Source organism: Plectropomus leopardus, chromosome 19, assembly GCF_008729295.1.
Source record: "Plectropomus leopardus isolate mb chromosome 19, YSFRI_Pleo_2.0, whole genome shotgun sequence".
Lineage (NCBI taxonomy): Eukaryota > Metazoa > Chordata > Actinopteri > Perciformes > Serranidae > Plectropomus > Plectropomus leopardus.
Genome location: NC_056481.1, coordinates 16,977,597 through 16,998,559, shown reverse-complemented (window position 1 = coordinate 16,998,559; position 20,963 = coordinate 16,977,597). Strand labels below are relative to the sequence as shown.

The 20,963-nt window shown below is 40.5% G+C and overlaps 2 protein-coding genes across 2 annotated transcripts in view; one reads left to right on the top strand and one right to left on the bottom strand.

Annotated features, from left to right (window-relative positions):
* The window catches only part of ift140 (intraflagellar transport 140 homolog (Chlamydomonas)), a 31,396-nt gene that overhangs the window by 4,260 nt on the left and 6,173 nt on the right, over positions 1–20,963 (top strand). The window contains exons 9-19 of the mRNA XM_042507297.1: positions 159–301; positions 1,063–1,266; positions 1,399–1,471; positions 1,646–1,737; positions 1,920–2,047; positions 2,231–2,348; positions 3,225–3,346; positions 3,438–3,573; positions 3,779–3,910; positions 5,153–5,397; positions 19,729–19,906. Of these exons, the coding sequence (XP_042363231.1) occupies positions 159–301; positions 1,063–1,266; positions 1,399–1,471; positions 1,646–1,737; positions 1,920–2,047; positions 2,231–2,348; positions 3,225–3,346; positions 3,438–3,573; positions 3,779–3,910; positions 5,153–5,397; positions 19,729–19,906 (1,571 nt within the window). The remainder of the gene's footprint in view (positions 1–158; positions 302–1,062; positions 1,267–1,398; positions 1,472–1,645; positions 1,738–1,919; positions 2,048–2,230; positions 2,349–3,224; positions 3,347–3,437; positions 3,574–3,778; positions 3,911–5,152; positions 5,398–19,728; positions 19,907–20,963) is intronic.
* tmem204 (transmembrane protein 204) lies at positions 7,748–19,015 on the bottom strand. The gene is made up of 3 exons (XM_042507296.1): positions 17,627–19,015; positions 16,361–16,516; positions 7,748–8,784 (listed from the first exon to the last, which is right to left on the bottom strand). Exons 1-3 carry the CDS (start codon positions 17,904–17,906, stop codon positions 8,540–8,542), a joined length of 681 nt encoding a protein of 226 aa, XP_042363230.1. The 5' UTR covers positions 17,907–19,015; the 3' UTR covers positions 7,748–8,539.

Genomic DNA, 20,963 nt, shown 5'->3' with positions numbered 1-20,963 from the left:
TTTTCCTTACAGTCATTTCAAGATGTTTCCTCTCATCACATTTTTAAACTTTGAGTAGACTGATTACACATAATCAGTCCCCTAAATTACCACAAATTGTTACCACTTATAAACCTCATGAGCCTCATTGCTTTTGTATAATGTTAATGCCTCCTTAGAAATCTTAGCAGCTGGTACCAGCCATGGGCGCATAGCAATGTGGAGGATGGTGGTGCAGTCAGGCAGCAGCAGAGGTGATGCCAAGGCCCAGTGGAAACTACAAACACCCACAGAAGTAGAAGGAAACGTCATGCAGCTACAGGTACTGTTTAGACTAGCATGTTTAGAAAATGTGATAATAGCAATGAGAATTAGTTATCTGATATTATGAAGGACTGTCAGCATTATTATTTTTTAATCTCATTTAATCACCAGCCGGTATCAGGTATCATATGAAACTAGAAGTCCCGAGGAGTCAAGTGATACTAGCCATGTCATGCTCAGGAAAGGGGCTAAATAATACTCCAAAGTTAGGCTGCATTTTGGCTTTTAAACAATGGCATGGCCATTTCACAGGGCTTCCTTGACCTCTGACCTCAAGATAGATTAATGAAAATGGGTTCTATGGGTACCCATGAGTCCCTCGTTTACACACATCCCCACTAAAACTAGTCCCATGCATTTTTTTGCTGTCATCTGATTCCCAATAAAGACAATCTGGCAAGATAAGCAGTCCATGACTTATTATAAATAAAAATCTAAATAGCACCTACAGATTTCATCATGGTGCTCAAAAAGTTACCATGTATTTCTAAATACACGATCATCATTATAGTAACCCACATCAATATTCGATTAAAAACATGAACAACTAACAAACATATATAATTTTACTATTAATACCCACCGTGGAATACGCTATGTATGACCATACACCATGCTCTTAGGTGGAAAAACGTGCATACATTGTTATCAGCAATTCAATCCAATTTTGTGCATCCCTATTATGTATTATATATGTAACAATGAAGCTTTTTGTCATTGTATTCTGTTGGGGAAGTTCACTCAAACCTTACATTTCAGTGGGGCTCGAGTCTGAATCTGCTGGCGGCCAACAATTCAAACACAGTGCTGATCCTGAGTGAGCATGTGATGTCAGCCCACTTCAGCCAGCAGGTGGCAGCAGTGCAACTCGCCCCAACCCAGCTCAGCATCTCTCAGTTCACTGCAGGAGTGCACCTTGCTCTGCAGTCCGACATACATGTCAAGGGAGTTTGTGTTACTAAGGTAAGTGTGGGATTGAGGAAGTGTGGAACTGATATGTCTCTGTTCTTGAAAAAAGACAATCAACTCCTCTACAAAGGTTTGCCCGTAAAAACAAGTAAAAATGTAATGTAACGTGTGTTCTCATACCAACAGGATTCGGTGACAGTCTGGAGTGGCAAGCAGGTCACTGTTCATGAGCTTTTAGGGACAGTTCTTCGCAATACAGGTACAAGACTTAAGCAAATGCCCACTGAACAGACAGAACCACATTTGATAGATGTGACATTTTAGAAACTAATTCTTCTGAACTTAATCTGCTGCCTTCATTTATAAACGTTTGCTTTTCTCCTCCATTTATCTTAACTTGATATATCCACCTACTCTCTTACCTATTTCCCAGGATCGTTTCCTTGTGACTCTCATGTCGTAGCTGTACATGGTGACAACCTCTACACTGTGGAACCTAACAGGGTCCAGATTCGCACCCCCCAGGTCTGTTGTCCTTCCCTGACACCTACTATCCAGAATTCACTAAACATACAGATGCGACAAGTGTTTGAGCATGCATTTTCTAAAGGAAAACTGGCTGTTGTTTTAACACAAAGGTATGTGGTATTTGTCACTTTAATTTTGGGTAATTGTTGAACCTTTTTTTTTTCATCTCCTTTCTTCAGGGTACGGTGAAGCAGCTGCTTACCTTCTCCAAAGCAGAAGGCAACCCTGTGCTACTCAGTGTGTGTCAGTCTTACCTGGTGGTAGGCACAGACACAGCACACATTAGAGTATTTGACCTCTCCCGAAGGTATAATGTTAATGTGGATTTTGGTATCACTTCTGGTATCAGTTCTGGTATCCTTTGATTAAAAAAGAAGTAAAAAGAAAGCCAGCTAACTTACATGTGTTGCACATTTTTTCGAATTTACAATTTCTATGTTCTAAGTACTATTTAGTCCAATAATGCCAGTCTTACTGTATGTCTTTATAGAGATGCCAAAGCTCACTGCAGTGCTAAGAACCTGACTGACCAGATTGCCAATCTGGGAGCCTTGAGGTCTGTCAAATGTAATGGCAACGGTAGCCAAGTCAGCATCCTAATCTCTCAGGTGAATGGACAACATCAACAGTCACTCTCTCCTTTATATGTCTGTTTGAGAGCTGAAACTCATATACTCATGATTGTTAATCTGACTATTTGTACATTAGTTACTCATTGCTGCATTGGAGAAGAAAACTTTGTTCTTCTTGCATGCCTCCATGATGAATGAAGAGTCTGAAAAAACAGAGAAGATTCTAGATGAACTGAAATCATAGGGGTCTAAGTTAAACAGTAGCAAAACTGTATCAAAGCATCAGTTTAAGAACTGTCAAACAACGTGTGTAGTATAATCTGTCTCATTTATTCGGTTGTATGCTCAGTACTTCCCAAGCACATACATTTTTGTTAAAAACATACTATTTACAACGAAAGTGAAAGTGAAACTTTCATCTCTTGAAAGCTGTAGCCAATTGACAAAAACAGTAATTTTCCCTCGCTGAACATGAGGGCAGCTGGTCCACCACTGCGTTGATCAGTTAATTTGTGTGTTATTGTTTGCCTTTGGTGTTTTAAAGGGTTAGTTTGGATTTACCAAAGTCATACAATAACAGAAACAAACTAATTGTTTTAGGCAGTGGTGGACCAGCTGCTCTTGTGGTCAGGGAGGTAAAATTTCTGTTTTTGTTGGACTCTGGCTTTGGAGAGAGCATAAATAGGTTCCATTTTTAGCTTAGTTTTAAATTGTGAGGTTCTAGCAAAATGCAAAGTGTTTGTGAAATACTGGGCATACGACTGAATTACTTAGACTTGGATTATAATGTTGAGTTGTGTGAGAGGTTGTATAAGGACATTTTCATATAGTTCTACTGTTAATAATGTACAAATGGTCATAGATGGGGTGAAGTCTTCCTTTAACTAAACTATATGTAACTTGTCCTCTCAGGTTAATGGGCGACCAGATCACAAAGTGTACTTTTATGATGTTGAGATGGACACTGTGACACACTTTGACTTCTTCATCGGCAGACCATCCAGTGGTATCTCACAGCCAGAGGAAAGTGAAAGGTAGCACATGTTGCTGTTGCTTGTATGTGGACCGATGTAGAGTTTTCTCTTCTGGTTGTCTTATACAGCACATGACGATTCTGTGTTTCAGGCAGCAGTTTCAGGGGACAGAGCTCAGCGGTCGTTGCCCTGTATCTCACTTCTGGGACGAGAGTGAACCTCGGCTTTTTGTTTGTGAGACTGTACCGATCAGCTCTGAATCTTCATCAACTAATTTCTTGGATACGGTAAAGACAGCTCCTCAACATGACTTCCGCTTTGACTACTGAGTCCAAAAATAAGTATTCACTATATGCAGTCCTTTTAAAAAAACAAAAAGTCATAGAATGATTCATGCACTTATCTTAATGCGGGATGTGATTACTTGTTATATGATTTAATAAATGCAAAGTGCATTTAAAGTACTTTGTGTCTTCCCTTCCTTCTTCTCAGGTGGACGTGTCGGTAGTAACACTCTTCTGCACGCAGGAGCATGGACTCCTCCTGCAGGACTGCTACCCCAGGCCTCCGGGCCTGCAGGCGCTCCTCGCTCTAGATGTGCCCTACTATTATTTCAGCTGCAAGGTGAGGACGGAGAACACTTTGTTCTGATTGTGTGTCTTCAGTGGGTTTTTTCTCTCACACCACATGTGGGGGGGTTCTCTCTGGAAAGTTGTGCACTTGTTTTAAATTTCTTATACATATTCTTTGTGTTTCTGTTTGCATCATCACTACTTTTTATGTGAAACTCCCTCTGTGTGTTTGGTCTTACACACCCCCAGCTATTATTTCGGAGGGGGTGTGTCTTTTTACCTGAAGTAAGTGTCCATCTCCTTAAATCTGTTCAGAGAGCTTCAGTATTTCTGACTCCCAACAGCTGTGGTTGTGTACGCCTTGTGCTGCATTTACTGTAAGCCACAATTTAAACATTGAATCTCCGAGATCAGCAGCACAAGTGAAACCCTGAAATATCTAGATGTCACCATGCTGTGCCCAGCTCCCATCTACCTTGTCTTGATGAATAGATTTGTTCTGTGATGCTTGGGTGTTGTTTGGTTAGCTGTGCTTCTGATCCTTTCCCAGAAATCTGTGTTTTCCCTAAATTTTGCATTTTTTGTTTCCTATAATGATTGTTTCTCACAACATGCTGTATTTATCTACTGGCTATGAATCACGTTTATGTATCGTAAAGGGATAGCTCTGACTTTTTGAAGTGGAGGTTTGTGAGGTACTTATCTATAGTCAGTATATTGCCTACAGTGTATTACCTGGGAGAGAAACAGGCAGGAGTGCCACCATGATAGCTAAGCAAAGCACCTAAAAAACTGATATCAGTTTAAGTGCACACAATATTAAGAATAATTCACCTCTTAACCTTGCTGTCAGACAGCTATTTCTGACAGGTAACTGAATGTACTAAATATAGTGTACAATTAAACTAATATTGATTTGTTTTAGGTTGTAAAATATACGTTTTGCTGCTGCCCCTGTCCACAGCAGTACATTGCTTATCTTCCGTGGTGGTACCCCTGTCTTTTTCTCCAAACTGGGGGCATCCTGACCGCCATCTACTGATAATACACTGACTATGGACAAGTATCTCATACAACCCCACTTCAAAAAATCAGAACTATCCCTTCAAGGCAAGTTTATTTATGTAGAACCATTCAGAGACAAAGCAAATTATAACATTTTTACAGGGGCATACAAACACATTAATAATAATACTTTAGAAAACAGTAAAATTCAAAAGATAATGAAAGATACATTGGAAAGACAAAAAGAACAAAAAAACAAAACATTAACACTATGTCTGCCCCTCCATAGCCCGGTGAGAAAGATCCAGGGTTAGCAGAGATTTCAGCCCCAACATCAGCACCTCCACAGCAGACCCATCCATCAAGGGGTTCAGCTGCCCAGTTCCCCCATATGGTGTCAAGGCGAGCTCTCAGAGACTTTGTGGGCCTTGAGAACTGCGAGAAGGCAACCCGAGACGCCATGCTCAACTTCAGCTTCTACCTGACCATTGGTGATATGGACGAAGCCTTCAAGTCTATCAAGCTCATCAAGAGGTAAGAGAGAAATATAAATGAACAAAAGCTCAGAGAGAGGAGACGTGCAGGATGGCATGCTGCTGTTTGATCGCTGTCATCACTTCTTCCAGCAGCCCTTTCCACAGAGGCTTTAGTTCAAAGGCAAAGGCCACTGGGATAGCATTGTTGCTGCAGCCTTGACTCTTCTCAGAGTGCTCTATAATGGTTTGCAGTGGGAGAGCTGTAACTAATTGCTTTTGAGAATGTGGCATTGTTGGGTTTTGCTTTTCTTCACCCCTCATTTCTTTCAGCACCTTTCACTGTTGAGGTCAACATAGAAAAAACTACCACAATAGTTTTGTGACCTTAACTTTGATACACTCTCTTGAAGTCTGACTGGTGATCAAGGCACTAAACACTGCCTATTTTTGTCATTTTCTGTAAGAGTTTTGGGTCATCTGTTAGTAAAACAAACAAAGCAGACATTTGACAGGCGAATGTTAATAAATGTCACACCACTGCATTTGTCTTTGGAAAGGTGTGTACATCTTAAATACTGTATATTCAGAATTCAATAATATATAAAACGGAACAACGCAGTTTGTCTTCCAGTGTATCATGTCATGACGCCACAATCCATCAAGTGCACCAGAGCATAACTTTTATATGTTTATTTGAGAACACAAAGTAGTATTTTAAACACAGGACATGATTAAGGACTTTTTCTGTGTGTGTGCGCTCGGGGAAGGAACTCTTCAGTGTGTATATATGCGACTGTTTCTGTTAGTGTGCGGGTGTGTTCGGAGGGGATGTACTTTTGTAAACACACACACACACACACACACACACATTAGGTCCCCCTGCCAGTTTGGTCCAAAAGGAGTGCCCTTTCCATTCTTGCAAACATTGAATCAGGTCACTAAAAGGATGTGCGTGCCTGTTCCTGTGTGTGTGTGTGTGTGGGTTCGGGAAACATATATGTGATTTTAGCAGAGATCTGATATTATCTTCAGCAGAATACGTGATTCGGTGCACTTGGTCTGAGTTCAGCTTAAATTCTCCTTTCGCACATTCAAATATAACGCTAACGGGAAAGTAGCGTGAAAAAAACAAACAAATGGGAAAACAGCACATCCCACTGAGCGGATATTCCAAAGAGTTTAATAGGCACGATGACAACTTTACTAAGTTCCTCATTGATGGCTATTTTTACTGCTGCTTCTTTTTTTTTCTTTTAAGATCAGTATTGTGTTCGATTCCCGCATATCTCCACCCACAGGAATGTGTATTTCCTGCTGGAGAAACCTGTACCATCTGGGACGTGTCTCTAAGGTGCAGATCTTTGAAATGAGTCATAGACAGTGGCTCGCAATCCAGGAGTCAAGCTAATTTTGTGTAGTACACAAGCTTTAAGTCCCTGGATTTTCTGAATCAAGTAGCACATTGATATACTTCACTTCATCCAAAACAGATATTGTCTGTATAAAAGTTCTTTTGACTTCCGAAGCATTATGTCAAATACAGGTTGGAATGTCTTTATTTGGTCCCGACTGTGCTACTTCCTCTCATTCATGTTGTCCTTGACTTTAGGTAACATGCTGCAGGGTTATCTGCCCACGTGAATGCAGGCCTTCTCTAACTGTCTTTCTGCCGCTTTGCTGTTTAAAAGCAAAACTCTCCCCTTGACTATCAGGAAGAAAAACACCAGAGGAAGTGTTCAGGGGTGAAGCAGAGAGACTGATGGATGCTGTTGCAGTCATCATAATTGCTGCTGGTACATTATGCCATCTGTCATACAAAAGTATGTAATTCAGTTCATGAAAGCATTACGGTTATTCTCCGCTGTTATTCTGTCTTTTATCAAAGAGTCTATCCCTTTCCCAGGTGCAATCATTAAAAATTGAATTGCACATACTGTAGGTCGTTATGTTTATCCTTACAGAACAGTACGAGTATTTGTATTGTTCAAATTTATGAAGAAGTTCTTTGTTGTCCATTTGTCAGTTGTGATGTGACACCAAAACAGCAGCTACAACAACAACCACCACTGTCTTTTAATATTCACCAATAAATTTATTTAATTTTTTATGATATATCATTATTTTAATTTGCTTGTGGGTTTTGCAATGTGGAACACCCACAGATAGCTTGAAGTTCTTTCAGAAGTGTAATGTGGACAATATATAATATAATACTACTACTACTACTAATGAAAGCACTATCCCTTATACACCTATATTATATTAATTTAAGTATACTGTATGTACCACAAGCGAGCAGAGTTTTGTATGGAAAGCATTATAAAAAATGTGTCGTTTCAATATACATTACATTGCCTTTTTTTTCTTTTGACAAATACTGCTTAAGAAATACAAATTGCATACAGTAATTGGAAGGTCATTTGTCTTTTTTATTTTCCTTTGTTCAAGAGAAGAAATACTAATTTTGGCAGCGACTTATTAAGAGAGAGTGTGAATATTCCCTCATTTCAGTGATCAAAATATCCCCTCTGATCGCTGTTGTAAAATTTTATATGGTCACTGATTTTGGAAGCCCAATCACAAGTTTGATGTTGCTGACTGACTCTTCTGCTTTTACATTGTTAGTTTACCTACTTACTTGCAACATATACCATTAATATTAATATGCATTACAATCGTAATAAGCCTTAAATGGATGAAAACAAATATGAGGTATTATGGTGTTACATTTTCGATGTCTTTCATTTTTTCCAATTCATAATTATACAGGAGGCCATTTAATAAGTGCATTCAATGTATAACAAAACAGGTCAAGTTCCAGCTTGATCTTTTCATGAGCAGGATGCTTCATACATGGCAGTCCTCGTCCAAATTGCATATTTAGCTACAAAGTAGCACATCAAACAGTTTTTAGTTTGGAAGTTTTACACATGAATTTTAATTAAATATATGACTGTTGTACACTAAGCAGCAAAATAATTCTGATATCTTTGTTTATGGTGGGAGAAGTTGTGAACTATAGAGTTTAACATTTGCAAGTACATGTTAGTCCAGCTGTTGTAGAGCCACAGGAATGTCCTCTTCTCTTGAGAGTCACATTGGAGGTTCCAAGTTGGAGTAAAACATGGACATTTGAGAGCACACTCTTGTATGTTGAGTCTTTTACCCCTTGATTTGCATGGATTATGAAGTCCTGTGGCTCAACAAGGTGACTCCACGTAATCATTGTCAAGGCGAGGGTGGAATGGCGATGCCAGTGAGCGGCTGATGATAATAACTCGAGGTGCAAGGCAGTCATCGCGGCGATGTAAAATGTTCCAGATGAGCATGGCCGCAGCCATCGTGGCCAGCAGGCAAGCAGCTATGTCCAAGTAGCAGGAGTAGGACAGGTGTGTGTAAGGTCCGATCCTGTAGAAGGTCACAAGTCCAATCACCAGAACAAAACCTGTACAGGCACAATGAGAGAAAAGGCTTCAGTCAGTGAAAATGCACCGGTATTTATTGAACATTTAGCGGATGGCATGGCTAAAAACTAGCCGAGAAAAAGAAAATGTTCTTTCGGACTTCTTGGGCAGCGCAAGGAGAAAAACATTTTTAAGAATATTTGTTTTCTCTGATTATATATGTGTTTTGCTATTACTTGTATAGTATTCCTTGGATATTTGGAAAGCCACACTTTAAAGGTTCTATATATGAGATTTGAGTGGTAAATAGCAGCAAACAACTATTTTCTATATGCGATATAGTGGAGTAATGGTATCCCGAGCAGGGAATGAAAACACTCTCTTTTTCTCTCTATCTCTTTCATAATCTGAGCTTCTCTGTTCTTTGCTTTGTTAGCCGGGTCAGCTGTGTTAGTGCATATGTGGTCCCTCGCTTCATGTTACACTTGCTAGTTAGTCATTGCTGCTTTGCAACACTTGCAGAAGCACTGATAATGCTGTCCCAGCCCACAGTGGCGGGGTGGGATTGTCACAGAAGCATAACGCCAACCCTCCGGTTCCACACACAGACTAACACCGGTCGCTCTGTCAACATTGTTGCAGCTTTTAGCACCGTAAACATGGCTAGCATTGCTTGATACCGCCATTTCAGCTCAGTCACCTTTATATTATCTTAGATTCTGTATACTGTAATATTTTAAATTTTGTCTTTCCTGATTTTAAAGGTGCAGTGTGTAGGATTTAGTGAGCATATTGCAACCAGCTGAATACAACTCCCTTTTCAAGCATATTGAGAACCTATAGGAGGCTTCAGGTAACATAAAAATGTGAAAGGCCCTCTATAGAGCCAGTGTTCTTTCTGGTCCTCTAAAGGCTGCATTGAATTAAAGTGATGTCATTTTTTAAACTTACTGTTCTACCTGTTCTATTATTTGCCATTTTAACCATATTTACTGCTGATTATTTATCAAAAATTTCACTGTGTAAATATTTTGTGAAATTGCCAATACTAATATGTTTGTCAAAAATATTGTGATATTGATTTTCCACATATCAGATAGCCAGTCCTAGTGTAAAGCACCCTTAAAGAGTTTAACAGAGTGTGTGGCAAGTTAACTGAAAGTGTTAGGAGAGACTTAAGAGATTTGGTCCAAAGTTTACTGGCACACTCAGACTTGAGGAAACAGGCTTTATTTTAAGGACTGTAATATCAGGTGTGTCTTCATTAGAGTGAAAACCTGAACCCAAAGTGTCCTTTTGAAATTCTACGTGGTCACATTTAGACTTCCATCCCTGTAGCCTTGTATTTCACTGTTCAGCAGGAGCTCTGTGTGGGGCCTTTGAATTTGGAAATCTGTTTCCTCCTAGGAAGAACTTCTGAGATCTCTACATCAAAGTTCTCAATAGCATAAAAATATCAGAGCATGAATGCATGTGAGGAAAGGCCTTTGAGATGTTTTATCTCCTGATTTCTTTGATTCGCAGTGCCTCACGCGATGAGGGACTCCTGTTTGCATGCGAAGGTAAAAAGCCACAGCCCTTTAATTCCATGCTGTTCCTTTGATCTTTACTTTGTTTCATCGACGTGATCTGCAGTGGAAACATTCACTGTCTCCACAGCCCACACCTTTCCTCATTCTTTAGAGGTGTGGATGAAAAGCTACATCGATCAGTACTACTCAAGTATCGCCCAGTCGATCCCTCATTCAAGTGTGGTCCGGAGCCATCCTATAGTTGAACAATAATTCATAAAAGCGTGCCCTTTCCACAGTGGTATAAATACAGGGACCAAAAATAATCAGTGGAAATATGGATGTTGGTGCTTTAGGATATGAATCAGTCAGTTTCCTGAAGCAGTCAGCGGCACAGAGGGGGGATTTCTTTATATTTCTAAATCTTCCTCTACAGTAGAATGGCTGTCATTGTTTTAAATAAGGATGTGGATAATTGTGTCTGTGTATCATTGCTTGTCTACCAATGCACATAAGAATGCAACAGCTTAATCTGTTCATGTTAAACCTGTCTGGCTCCTTATCCAAGAAAATGAATAATCTCCTGTCCAGGTTCCAGTCAGGGTGGGCTGTGTGAACCTCTTTTTTTGGCACAGACTTATCTCTCAAACTTCCTTCCCCCTCTTCCTCTTTCCATCCTTCCTTCCTTCCCTCCTCCCCACACCCTGAGTTTCGAGGTTAATATATTTGCTGGACATTTGACATGATCTGTCACAGGGAAAGACTTATCTTAAGACCAGGTCGTGGAAATTCATTTGGTTGATTTGCTTTCCTTCCATTTAGTAATGTCTTAGTTTATTCTTAAAAGGCACATCATTAATTTGAGTGACTAACCTGCCTGCATGTTTTGCTCAAACCATTATCACTCCCTTTTTGCAGAAATCCCTCGAGTCACAGATTTCTGGGAAAAGATTGACTCCCTCTTCAGCCAAATTTAACAGATCTGAATTTAGCCCCTGTGTTGCAAATTCCTCAAAATCAAAAGAAATGATAATGCGTGCCTCAGAGGGACATGACCTGCAGTCATGACTTTTTGAGCTGTGTCCCTTAAGATAACACATTCCAGAGGTGTCTCCAGGAGTGAAACAACCAATATTGTGTTTTCAGCCAGGACCTGCCAAAACCACTGAGATATCACCGAATGTAACTGAATATTGTTATTCTACAGTCTGCTTGCAATAGCTGAACAATTTGGCACATCTGAAAATGAAAACATTCCTGAGAAAGAGGAGTGATGGGTAAAAATATCTCCATTCATTCAGAGCTGAAGCCCATTCACTGACTCTGTGGGGGAGGTCTCACGTAGGAGTGGGGAATGGATTACTGAATGCACTAAACTGTGAAAAGAAACTGCTCTTGGAAAATGAGGCCCATTTACTTGCATATTTATTTTGTAAAGGAAAGCCATTATAAATTTATTTTTGCAGCCTTTATTTTTAGATGAAAACATTTTTTTTGTTCCTCTTTAAAAGGATAGATATGAACTTTTGATGTGGGACTGTATGAGCTATGTATCTATAGTTAGTGTATTACCTAGGGTACATGGCAGTTTGCATGCCCCCAGCTTAGAGATTAAGGCAGAAGTACAGCCAATGTGCTGCTGTGGGTGGGGCCAGTAGCAAAACTGATTTTAATTACCTAAAAAAATCTGTATAAGTTTAAGTGTATGCTGTATATAAATATTTTCACTACTTTACCTTGCTGTCAGACAACCCTTTTCAATGGCGAACTGAAACCATTTTATCCATCTCTGCTTTCCTCAAAGCCACTAGACTTCTCTGACAAAAGCACTAATTTTACCTCGCAGAACACAGGAGGTGCCTATCCTTTGCAGCCTTGATTGTTTAGTTTCTTCAGGTTATTGTGTGACTTTGGTGAATCTGAACTAACTGTTTAAAACACCAAAGTCGCACAAACAAACAAACAAACAAACAAACTGACTGAGGCAGCGGTAGACCAGCAACTTTACTGTTTTTGTCACTGGCTTCGAAGAGAGTGATATAACAGCTTCAGTTACCCATCAGTAAAAAATAGAGTTCTCTTAAACTGTTACTGATTTTTTCTTAGGTGTGCTTGGCTCAAATATGTGACTATGGAAAAGTACCTCATACAACCCTACTTTAATGTATCCAAACTATCTCATACCAGTAACTAACTTTCGTCTTTGATTAATCTGACAATTAGTTTCTCTTTTAATCAATTTATTTTTAAAATAGTGAAATATTTGCCTATTCAATTTCCTATGGCCTAAAAGCTTATTGCTTGTGTTGTCCAACCAAAAGCCCCAAAAACCCGGATATTCGGTTCACTATAAGACAAAGACAAAGAAAAACTATGAAACAAAGAAAACAGCACAATATAGATGCTGGTTTTGCTATTAACTATGCTGGTGTTGTGTCCCAAAGGACCCAATGTCAATCAATAGGTTTGGTCACTACTTCTTTGGCCATGACTGAAATATCTCTACAGCTATTGTACAGATATCCATGGTGCCCAAAGGATAAATACTATTGACTTTGGTGATCCACTGACTTTTAATCTAGCACAACCATCAGGTTGACCTTTTTTGAGTAAAATGTCTCAAAATGTATGACATTCAGGATTTGTACTACTTTCTACTAGCACAGTCATCAGAGCAACACATTTATTTTTCTCATGTGTGGGTTTACTCACAGAGCCAGTAGAGTGGTTGTAGGCTCTTGTTGCTCATAAAGCGGACAAATCAATATCAAAATAGTTATCAAAAGTTGTTGATCATCATTCTTTATATTGAGTTAACTGAATAACTCACTTATTGTTTCAGATACAGATTTGAAGCTAATCCCTCGTCACCAAAGTCATTCTTGACCGTCGAAAATAAACTACTATAGTATGCCAACTACTATTCCCATGAAGAATAACCTCCATCTGCTGATAAGGTTATAAGCCCTGGATAAAGCTAGTATATGGCCCTAGAGTAGTGATAATGTTCTCTTTCTGCTAAGGTTCATATTTCATTAAAACTCTCAAATGATGAAAAAGTTAAATATATAAAAAGAAACCAGAAACTGGAGAAGTCTCAAATTTGCGATGTTAGCAAATATTAAAACGTGTTTTCTCTTTAATACCCAAATCAGTTGTATGTATGCATCCATAGTCAGAATATTCCCTTTGGTGCTCTTGATGTCATCTAAAACATTTTTCCCAATTATTTGTCTATGGAGCAGCTCAAGACTTTATACTTGATGACACCACAAAGTTGAGTTTTTGGATGTGGGAGAGAGCTGTTTATGTTTACTAATATTTTTTTGACTATCTTTGCTCATAGGAATAACATGTATGAACTTATGATTATTACTGTCAGTTATACTCATTTCCTGATTATTCTGTTTTTGGTTCGGAAACATCCCATTTGCCAAAGTACCTTTGATGTTATGACTCAGCAGCTTTGTTGGCCATATATGGTAAGAGAGTATAATTGGAAGATGCCATTTTTCCAGAGAGCAGTACTATTTTTAGATGTAAAGGAAATACTTTTTAGACTTTGTCATTATTGCTACCAGTGCCAGCATTTTTGGAAATAGTCTCATAGGTCATCATTGACCATACATCAAAAAAAGCTACTGTCTGCCAACCATGTTGGTGATAATTTGTGTTTACTTTACCCATTGTCTTTTGGTGACACTGACATCTGGCTGGTGGTGTTGTTTAATATTGGAAAATACTACAATGTTGGGTGGCTCTCGGTTCTTTCACTAAGGTCTGCAGATAAAAGCTCCCATCCCTGCTGCTGAGGACGCTAACGATAAAGAACAGATTCTTTATTTGCTGCTGCTCTTGGACATTTTGTAAACACAGACGTAAAAGCTCGGCCAGTTTATCTAGACAGAGGCGATTCCTCTGTGTACCACAGGGCATTTCTTTACCAAAACACACTATAAACACACAATCACAACACACACTGACATACACAGACATGCATGCACACAGTCCCTCCTGCCAGTGCACACACAAACACACAGTCCCTGTCGAAACTGTCTTTCCCGTCCGTTCCCCCTCCCCTCTTTTTCCTTCTTCAGCTCGGGGGTTTGCATAACAGGTAGTCACAGACATTTCCTCGTCCTGAGCAGGGATATCCTGGCGCCCGACAGTCGCTCCCTGGCTCGCTGCAACTCTGGCCCATGGACTCTGGAGTAGGACTAAATTTAGATCCAGAGCAGACCCCCTTCATGCCGCTCTGCCACAAAGATACCAACCGACTGGGCGACCACTGCACACAGTTACAACACGCTTGCTTAGCAGGGGTACAGGCCATAGCAGCCAGCTCTCAGTGTGGCTCAGTGGGATGGATGGATGCTTGCTGGTTGTGGCTGATGGGGTTTGTTACTATAAAAGTGATTTTCAGTGCTAATCACAGATGGCCATCTTCCTGTTTTTTTGGTTTCTTAGTTTCCCCTAGTTTCTAATCTCTGTTTGGCTGGTTTGTTATTTTGTTTGGTTTAATTTTTTGTCCCCCTGCGTCAAAATCAGAAACACTATGTTTTCAGCATGTTTAAATGAAAATGATGATGGATTGCAGTACAGTAAGTTAGTCAGTTACAGTTACACTTAGAGTCACATTTTACTGACATTGAGACTTTGAGAAATGTATATACATATACATATATATGTATCGAGCGTTTCAGTGTCTTGATGTAGCAGTTGGCCTGATCTTCAGTGTTGGAGAGTCAGCCAGTCTAGTTCCCCATGTGATTTTATCACCTCTCTTTGGCACCTTACCAGACAGCATGAGAACTCCTACAGCATCTGGATTTCTCTCTCTCTGTGTCAGAATGATATTGTGTGCATAGTAGCTGCACAATTAATCAAGATAATATCGAAGTTGCAATATCGCCAATTTTTTTTTTTAATAAAGGTAAAATGTTTCACAACCATTGACGCACAGATCATGGATTTAGTTACCATTTGTTTGTGGAATCCCGTTTTTAAGCCTCAAGAAATTAGGGCTGTCACCATCTTGGTTTTTTGGAGCTAGAAGTCACCATATTTGGATGAGAGCTTGGTGCTGTGGAGGAATGAAGGGTAGGTCTGACTGAGAAGCCGAGGACCTGCCGAGGACACTATCTGCAGACAGCTTGTCACTCAAAGTTACCCACCCTTAATTATACCTAACTTTAAGCCTTAATAAAAATGTAATCAGGTGAGTTGTATAAAACTTCACCTCCAGAGCAGTTGTCATGAATGGGGAAATTAACTATAGAGACGAATGCCATTTTTTCTAAAGTTGTCATTTTATTTGTTTTGTTTGTTTTTTTTGCTAGTCAGTGTGCTATGAGGTGCGCTTTTGGGGACATTTTGGTCACCAGATTTTGCTGTGAAGTGAATGCTCTTGACTTTAATGCTACTCTGTGGAGTTATGGACATGCGGGCAGCGGCACAGAGGATGAAAGAGGAGAGACCTTCTACTTAGAAGCGTTAAAGTTACAGCTCACAGCAGCTTATCACGATACAGTCTGACTTTTATTTGATGACATTTATGACCTCATTACCACAGTTATCTTATTTACTATCTGAAGTGAATGCTGCTGTCACACCAAACAAATCGTCGAATATTGGTATTAAACAGCCCCATCTGTTTCGACTGGCGTAATTTGGAGTTGGGTACAGCCCTATGTTTTAACATGGGGGAGAACTGCAGTTTTTGACACTTCTGTGTTGGTTTCATTTTTCTGCCCCGAAGTTTGCCACTTGGTCAAACATAACATTGTACATAAAACACTGTGATGGTAAAGAGGTGCCACAAACCCTACAAACCATATCCCAGTCATAAGTAAACATTCTTGTTTGGTACCGACCCCAGCAAAAAACACATCATCACCCTTTTATTATTATGTTTTTAGTGAGAATGACCATTTCTTTTAAAACTGCGACAGATATCACATTTACAATGTCAGTCAAAAATGTTTGGATATTGTGCAACCCTAGTGTGTAGTTTGTTAAAGGGATATGTCATCAGAAAGGTGCTTCTCTCTAAAGCTTGCCTCTCTGCTGATGGAAACAAACAAGTTTTAGAAACTTTGGTACTCACTGGCTAGCTGGAAGAGCGCAGCAATGGCCTCCTCCCACCACTGGGATTCTTGCGTGATGAAGGGCAGCTCCATCAGGCCTAGGAGGAAGATTAGCTGACCGACTGTCAGGGCTACTGTCGCCATCAGGTTGCATGCCCGCATCATGTCAAACTGCACTTGAGGGACGAGAAAAGGAGCTGTGTTATTTTTCCTGTTCTGTGATCTAAATGCATTCATTGGATATGGAGTCTAAATCAGAGGACTCTGCCTTTAAGGGAGCGCACGAGGGCATAATTACAATTTTATCATGAATGGTGAGGCATGTCTTTGTCTAACATTAGTAGGCAGCGCTGCCCATTGTGCTCTGTGAAGTTGGCAAGTGGACCATCAGCATTTTTTCTTGAATGAAAATTTCTCAATGGAGCTTAATTTAGTAAAGCACATAATTCCATCACAACACTGACTGAAGCCTGAAAACTTCATCCAGTTAATGGTCATACTCAACATGATGGCCCAGCAAAAGATCTGTTTGGCTTTAAAATGAATAACATGCTATAAATTATTGGCTGGCTGCCATGTGTTACCGTTAACACTCATACATGAAACTGCCATTGACCTAAAGCAAAGCACTTTGACTGGTTGTACATAACAATCTGATTTGTTGTTAATCCTGCGAGTTCTCCTGAAAATAGAATTTTCCCGGTTTCAGTGTCATTGCCAACATCAAGTTGATATAGAATACTTACGACAGATGATGTTGATATTTTGTCAGTTTTATGTTGTGTTGTTAGGTAACCGCAATCCAATGTCTTCCATATATGTCATACCAGTGTTTTCTTGAAAAAAATAACTGCATTTAGTCGTAAGGTTTGGATAACAATACCCAACGTATGCAAAATGCATAATGTAAATAAATTTGATCCAAAGTTTTGACTTAGTCGTAAAGTTTAGAGAACAGAACATCTGCAAAACGCATAATGTCACCATCGACACAGCGTGAATTTCTATCTTGAATCTCTAATAACGTTAACCTGATTTTCATTGGAATCAAAATTTAACGTCTGCCCAACATCTTTCTGACATCTTAATGACATCCAGTGCCAGTTGGGATATTTCTTCACTGACTCACAATGAATTTCTCCTTCAACATCATGAATATACCAATCAGTCAATCAGCCTGATGATAGCGATAGGACACTTTGAAGTTGCTTATCGTTTTTTTAGGGAGCAGTCGTAGGTAACATATTTATGTTGCACTTTAAATCAAAACCAGCATAAAAACTTACATTTGACCGTGCTGCGGGACTCTTGGTAGCCTGCATAATCAGAGCCCCATCCCAGGCCTTCGCACTGCCTCTGTGTCCCCTGCCCCCTTCTCCCAGCTTGAAGATCATCGCGGGCCCTTTCCCCACCAGTAGGGCACATCCTCCAAAGTCCCACACTCCGCTTGCGTCCATCCTCCAGGGCCTGCAGAACCCAGCTGGGGGTGAAGGCTGCAACATTGTTTAGGACCAGGGACAGCAGGGCTACTGCCACCGCTGCCGCCACCAGCCTCTGCACGGCCATGCGGCGCCTGACGCCTGCCACCTCTCCACCTCTCTCGTGTCCCTCCACCGACTCCTGATCCTCAGCGGTGTCCTGCCTGCTCCCTTGCCTCTCTTCTGGGGTAGTAGCACCAGCAGTGCTGCGGGCCCCCTGGCTCCTTTCCACCTCCTCCGCCACCACCACCTCCTCCTCCAGCTGTTAGCAAGTGTTTTCCCAGCTCGCACGGAGGTGGAATTGGCAAGAGTGTTGTCTTGAGGCTTAGCTAAAGGACATCTCCATTCATCCTCATTCAGGAGTTGGTTGTTGTCGCAGCAGATCCTCAGCCCTCCTCCTCAGACAGCACCGCGGGTACACCGGGATTAATCCAACTGGCACCCAGGTCCATTCCACTGGCTCCGGCTGGCTGCAGCTTGACTCTTGGATCTTGCTTGATCTTCTCCTTTTTCCGTCTTCAGTGCGTTGCTTATTGCACTGGTCTGACTTCTGTATGTGCAGCTGGCTTCTCTGTGCAGGCAGTAGTTTTTTCTCTTTCTTTTTTTTCCTTGTCTTTTCACTTCAGCAACTTCACATTGCCACCAGAGGAATGCAGATGCAAATAAGCATAGATTCTTGAGACAGTGCTGCTCCGACTTTGCTCGTCAGTGACTTTACGGAGGCTCACCGAGACTGTCTCAACTGTAAAAGCCTCGCTGCCTGACTGAAAGAAGAAGTCCTGTTACCCACCTCCTTCTGCTTCTTTCCCTCTTTGACTGTTTCTTTGCAAAATCCTTGAGGTCAAAGTTGAAATGAGGGGGAGTTGCTGTTCGTCACAGTCCGAGACATCAGTTCCCAACTGTAGCAAGCTTGAAACAGACAGCTCCCTCCGTCATGATCACTTTAAATGTGTGTGTGTGTCAGCGTGTTTGTGTGAGAGAATGTCCAAAAGACCCCCTCTTAGACGTCACTGTTGTGTATTCTTTTGTCTGGAGCCCAGGGGGCGTTCGTTAAAGTCCTCTCTCTCTCGTGCGCAACAAACATATTGGCCGCCACAGTCCGCCAGCAACAGGATGTATTTCCTGAGAGGAAAAGAGGATGGGAAGAGGGGCCAAATGTAGACCTGTTCCTTCTCTTGTCTTTCCTTTTCTGGCTCTCTAGATCTTGCCGCCCTGTGTGCAGCTCGCTCAACTTTTCTCAGCAATTTAAAATATCTCATATTTCAGTTTCAGGGTTGGTTTTTCTGTGACCATTTAGAGCAAGTTTTTGGCAGTCATTACTCTTTCTTGCTTTCTTTTTCTTCACTTGGCCTCCATTCCCCCTCCTCTTATAGCCAGGCCCCTAAAGATTTGGGGTATTTCCTGTTGCCTAACTTTAATAAACAGCCCACATCTGTATCAGCTAAAGCACGGAGGAGGGAGGTGGATGCAAATAGAGACCAGATGGCTGTGGAATCTCAAAACTGGGATTGAAGCAAATGAAAAGGAGGGTAGAAGGGCTGATTTACGTCAGCAAGACAAACGTTAAAAAGGAAAGACAGAGATAGAGAACTACGCCTCTTGCTTTGTGTTAAAGTCTGGGGCACAATCTTGTGTCTCTATGCTTATATCATGTTAATGTGCAGAATGTCGTTTGTTATCTGTTAGAATCATGATATATCTTTAAATAATACAACACAAGAGGTCTGGCTAGTGTGAAAAAATGGGTTTGTAGTGTATATGGTACATTTTTTGGAAAGCTTTGTCACTAATTTTACATGGATTTAGGATTTAAAATCTAAATCTAAGTGTAAATAATAGTGCACAACTGTTTTCAGTGCAGTGAGACACATATTACACTTGCAAACAAGCCATTTCTCTTTTCTCTGTAGTAAAGCGGTATGGGAAAACATGGCACGGATGTGTGTGAAAACCCGCCGGCTGGATGTGGCACGTGTGTGCCTTGGGAATATGGGAAATGCCAGGGCAGCAAAAGCACTGAAGGAGGCGGAGGCTGAACCCGAGCCAGAAGCCAAAGTGGCTATGCTGGCCATTCAGCTCGGCATGCTGGTAAGGTATTCAAGTATTAGAGTGTAAATGGCCGCTTATAAAAGCCTCACTCACAATCATCACAGTTCACATTGTCATTATACTCCTGGAAAAGTTATGAAATTATAAAAACTGTTCTCCAGGCCCGGATGCCTTGGAATCACCTAAATGTTTTGGAAAAGTTTTAAATGTACACTGTTTTGCCTGATGTTTAAATTATGTTCACAAAATTACCAAAACATGTCCAACATTATGTGAAATACATATTTAAAATCTAGTGCATCAGTGATTGACTGTTGATTTGATCTTTGGTTTTCTATCTAGAGGTGCAGCATTGATGTTTTACAGAGTACTCGAATGTGCTGGTCTGGTATATTGGCATATGCAGCCAGTTGCCGGCAGTGAGATATATTGTCAGAAATGGAATATAATAAATATGTTTTTATTGGTCTATAATCACCTAAAATTAGGAATCATTGTGTTTTGTTACTTTAGTATCAGCTGTTTGTATCAACATCGAGAGCACGTACTTGTCTACGGAGATTGGCATGTTGCCTCGCACTGGCTCTAGTTAGGGCCATTTGTGTTTTCACATTGGTCACCATCGCTAGCAGCCCCTCCATGACAAAAGCATCAGAAAAAGACTGATTTATTCAGTGTTTTTTACTGGTTTAAATCACCAGATCTGTTTATTTTGGAGAGGATAAGACCTCCAGGTCAAAACCTCCTAATCAACTGGATCTTAAGTTATCAGAGAGAAAAGGTGAGCACACATTAGCAGGTGCTGGGCTAGTGACCAGTCTCCAATATGCCAACAGCGTCAGAGAACAACCAACCTGCTATCTTTACCACCAGATGTCACTAAATCCCTCTAAATGTTACACACTTTTTCTTTAAATTATAAATATGACATGAAATGTTTATATTGTTGTGCAGTATTTTTTTTTTTTTAATTCAGCCATTCAACACTCAAATACAGAAAAAGTGGACGTAATAGACAATGCAATTGAGAAAATATAAGCTTATACAGGCAGAGAGGCCTTCTCCTCACTCCAAATGATAAAAATCATAGAGGGTA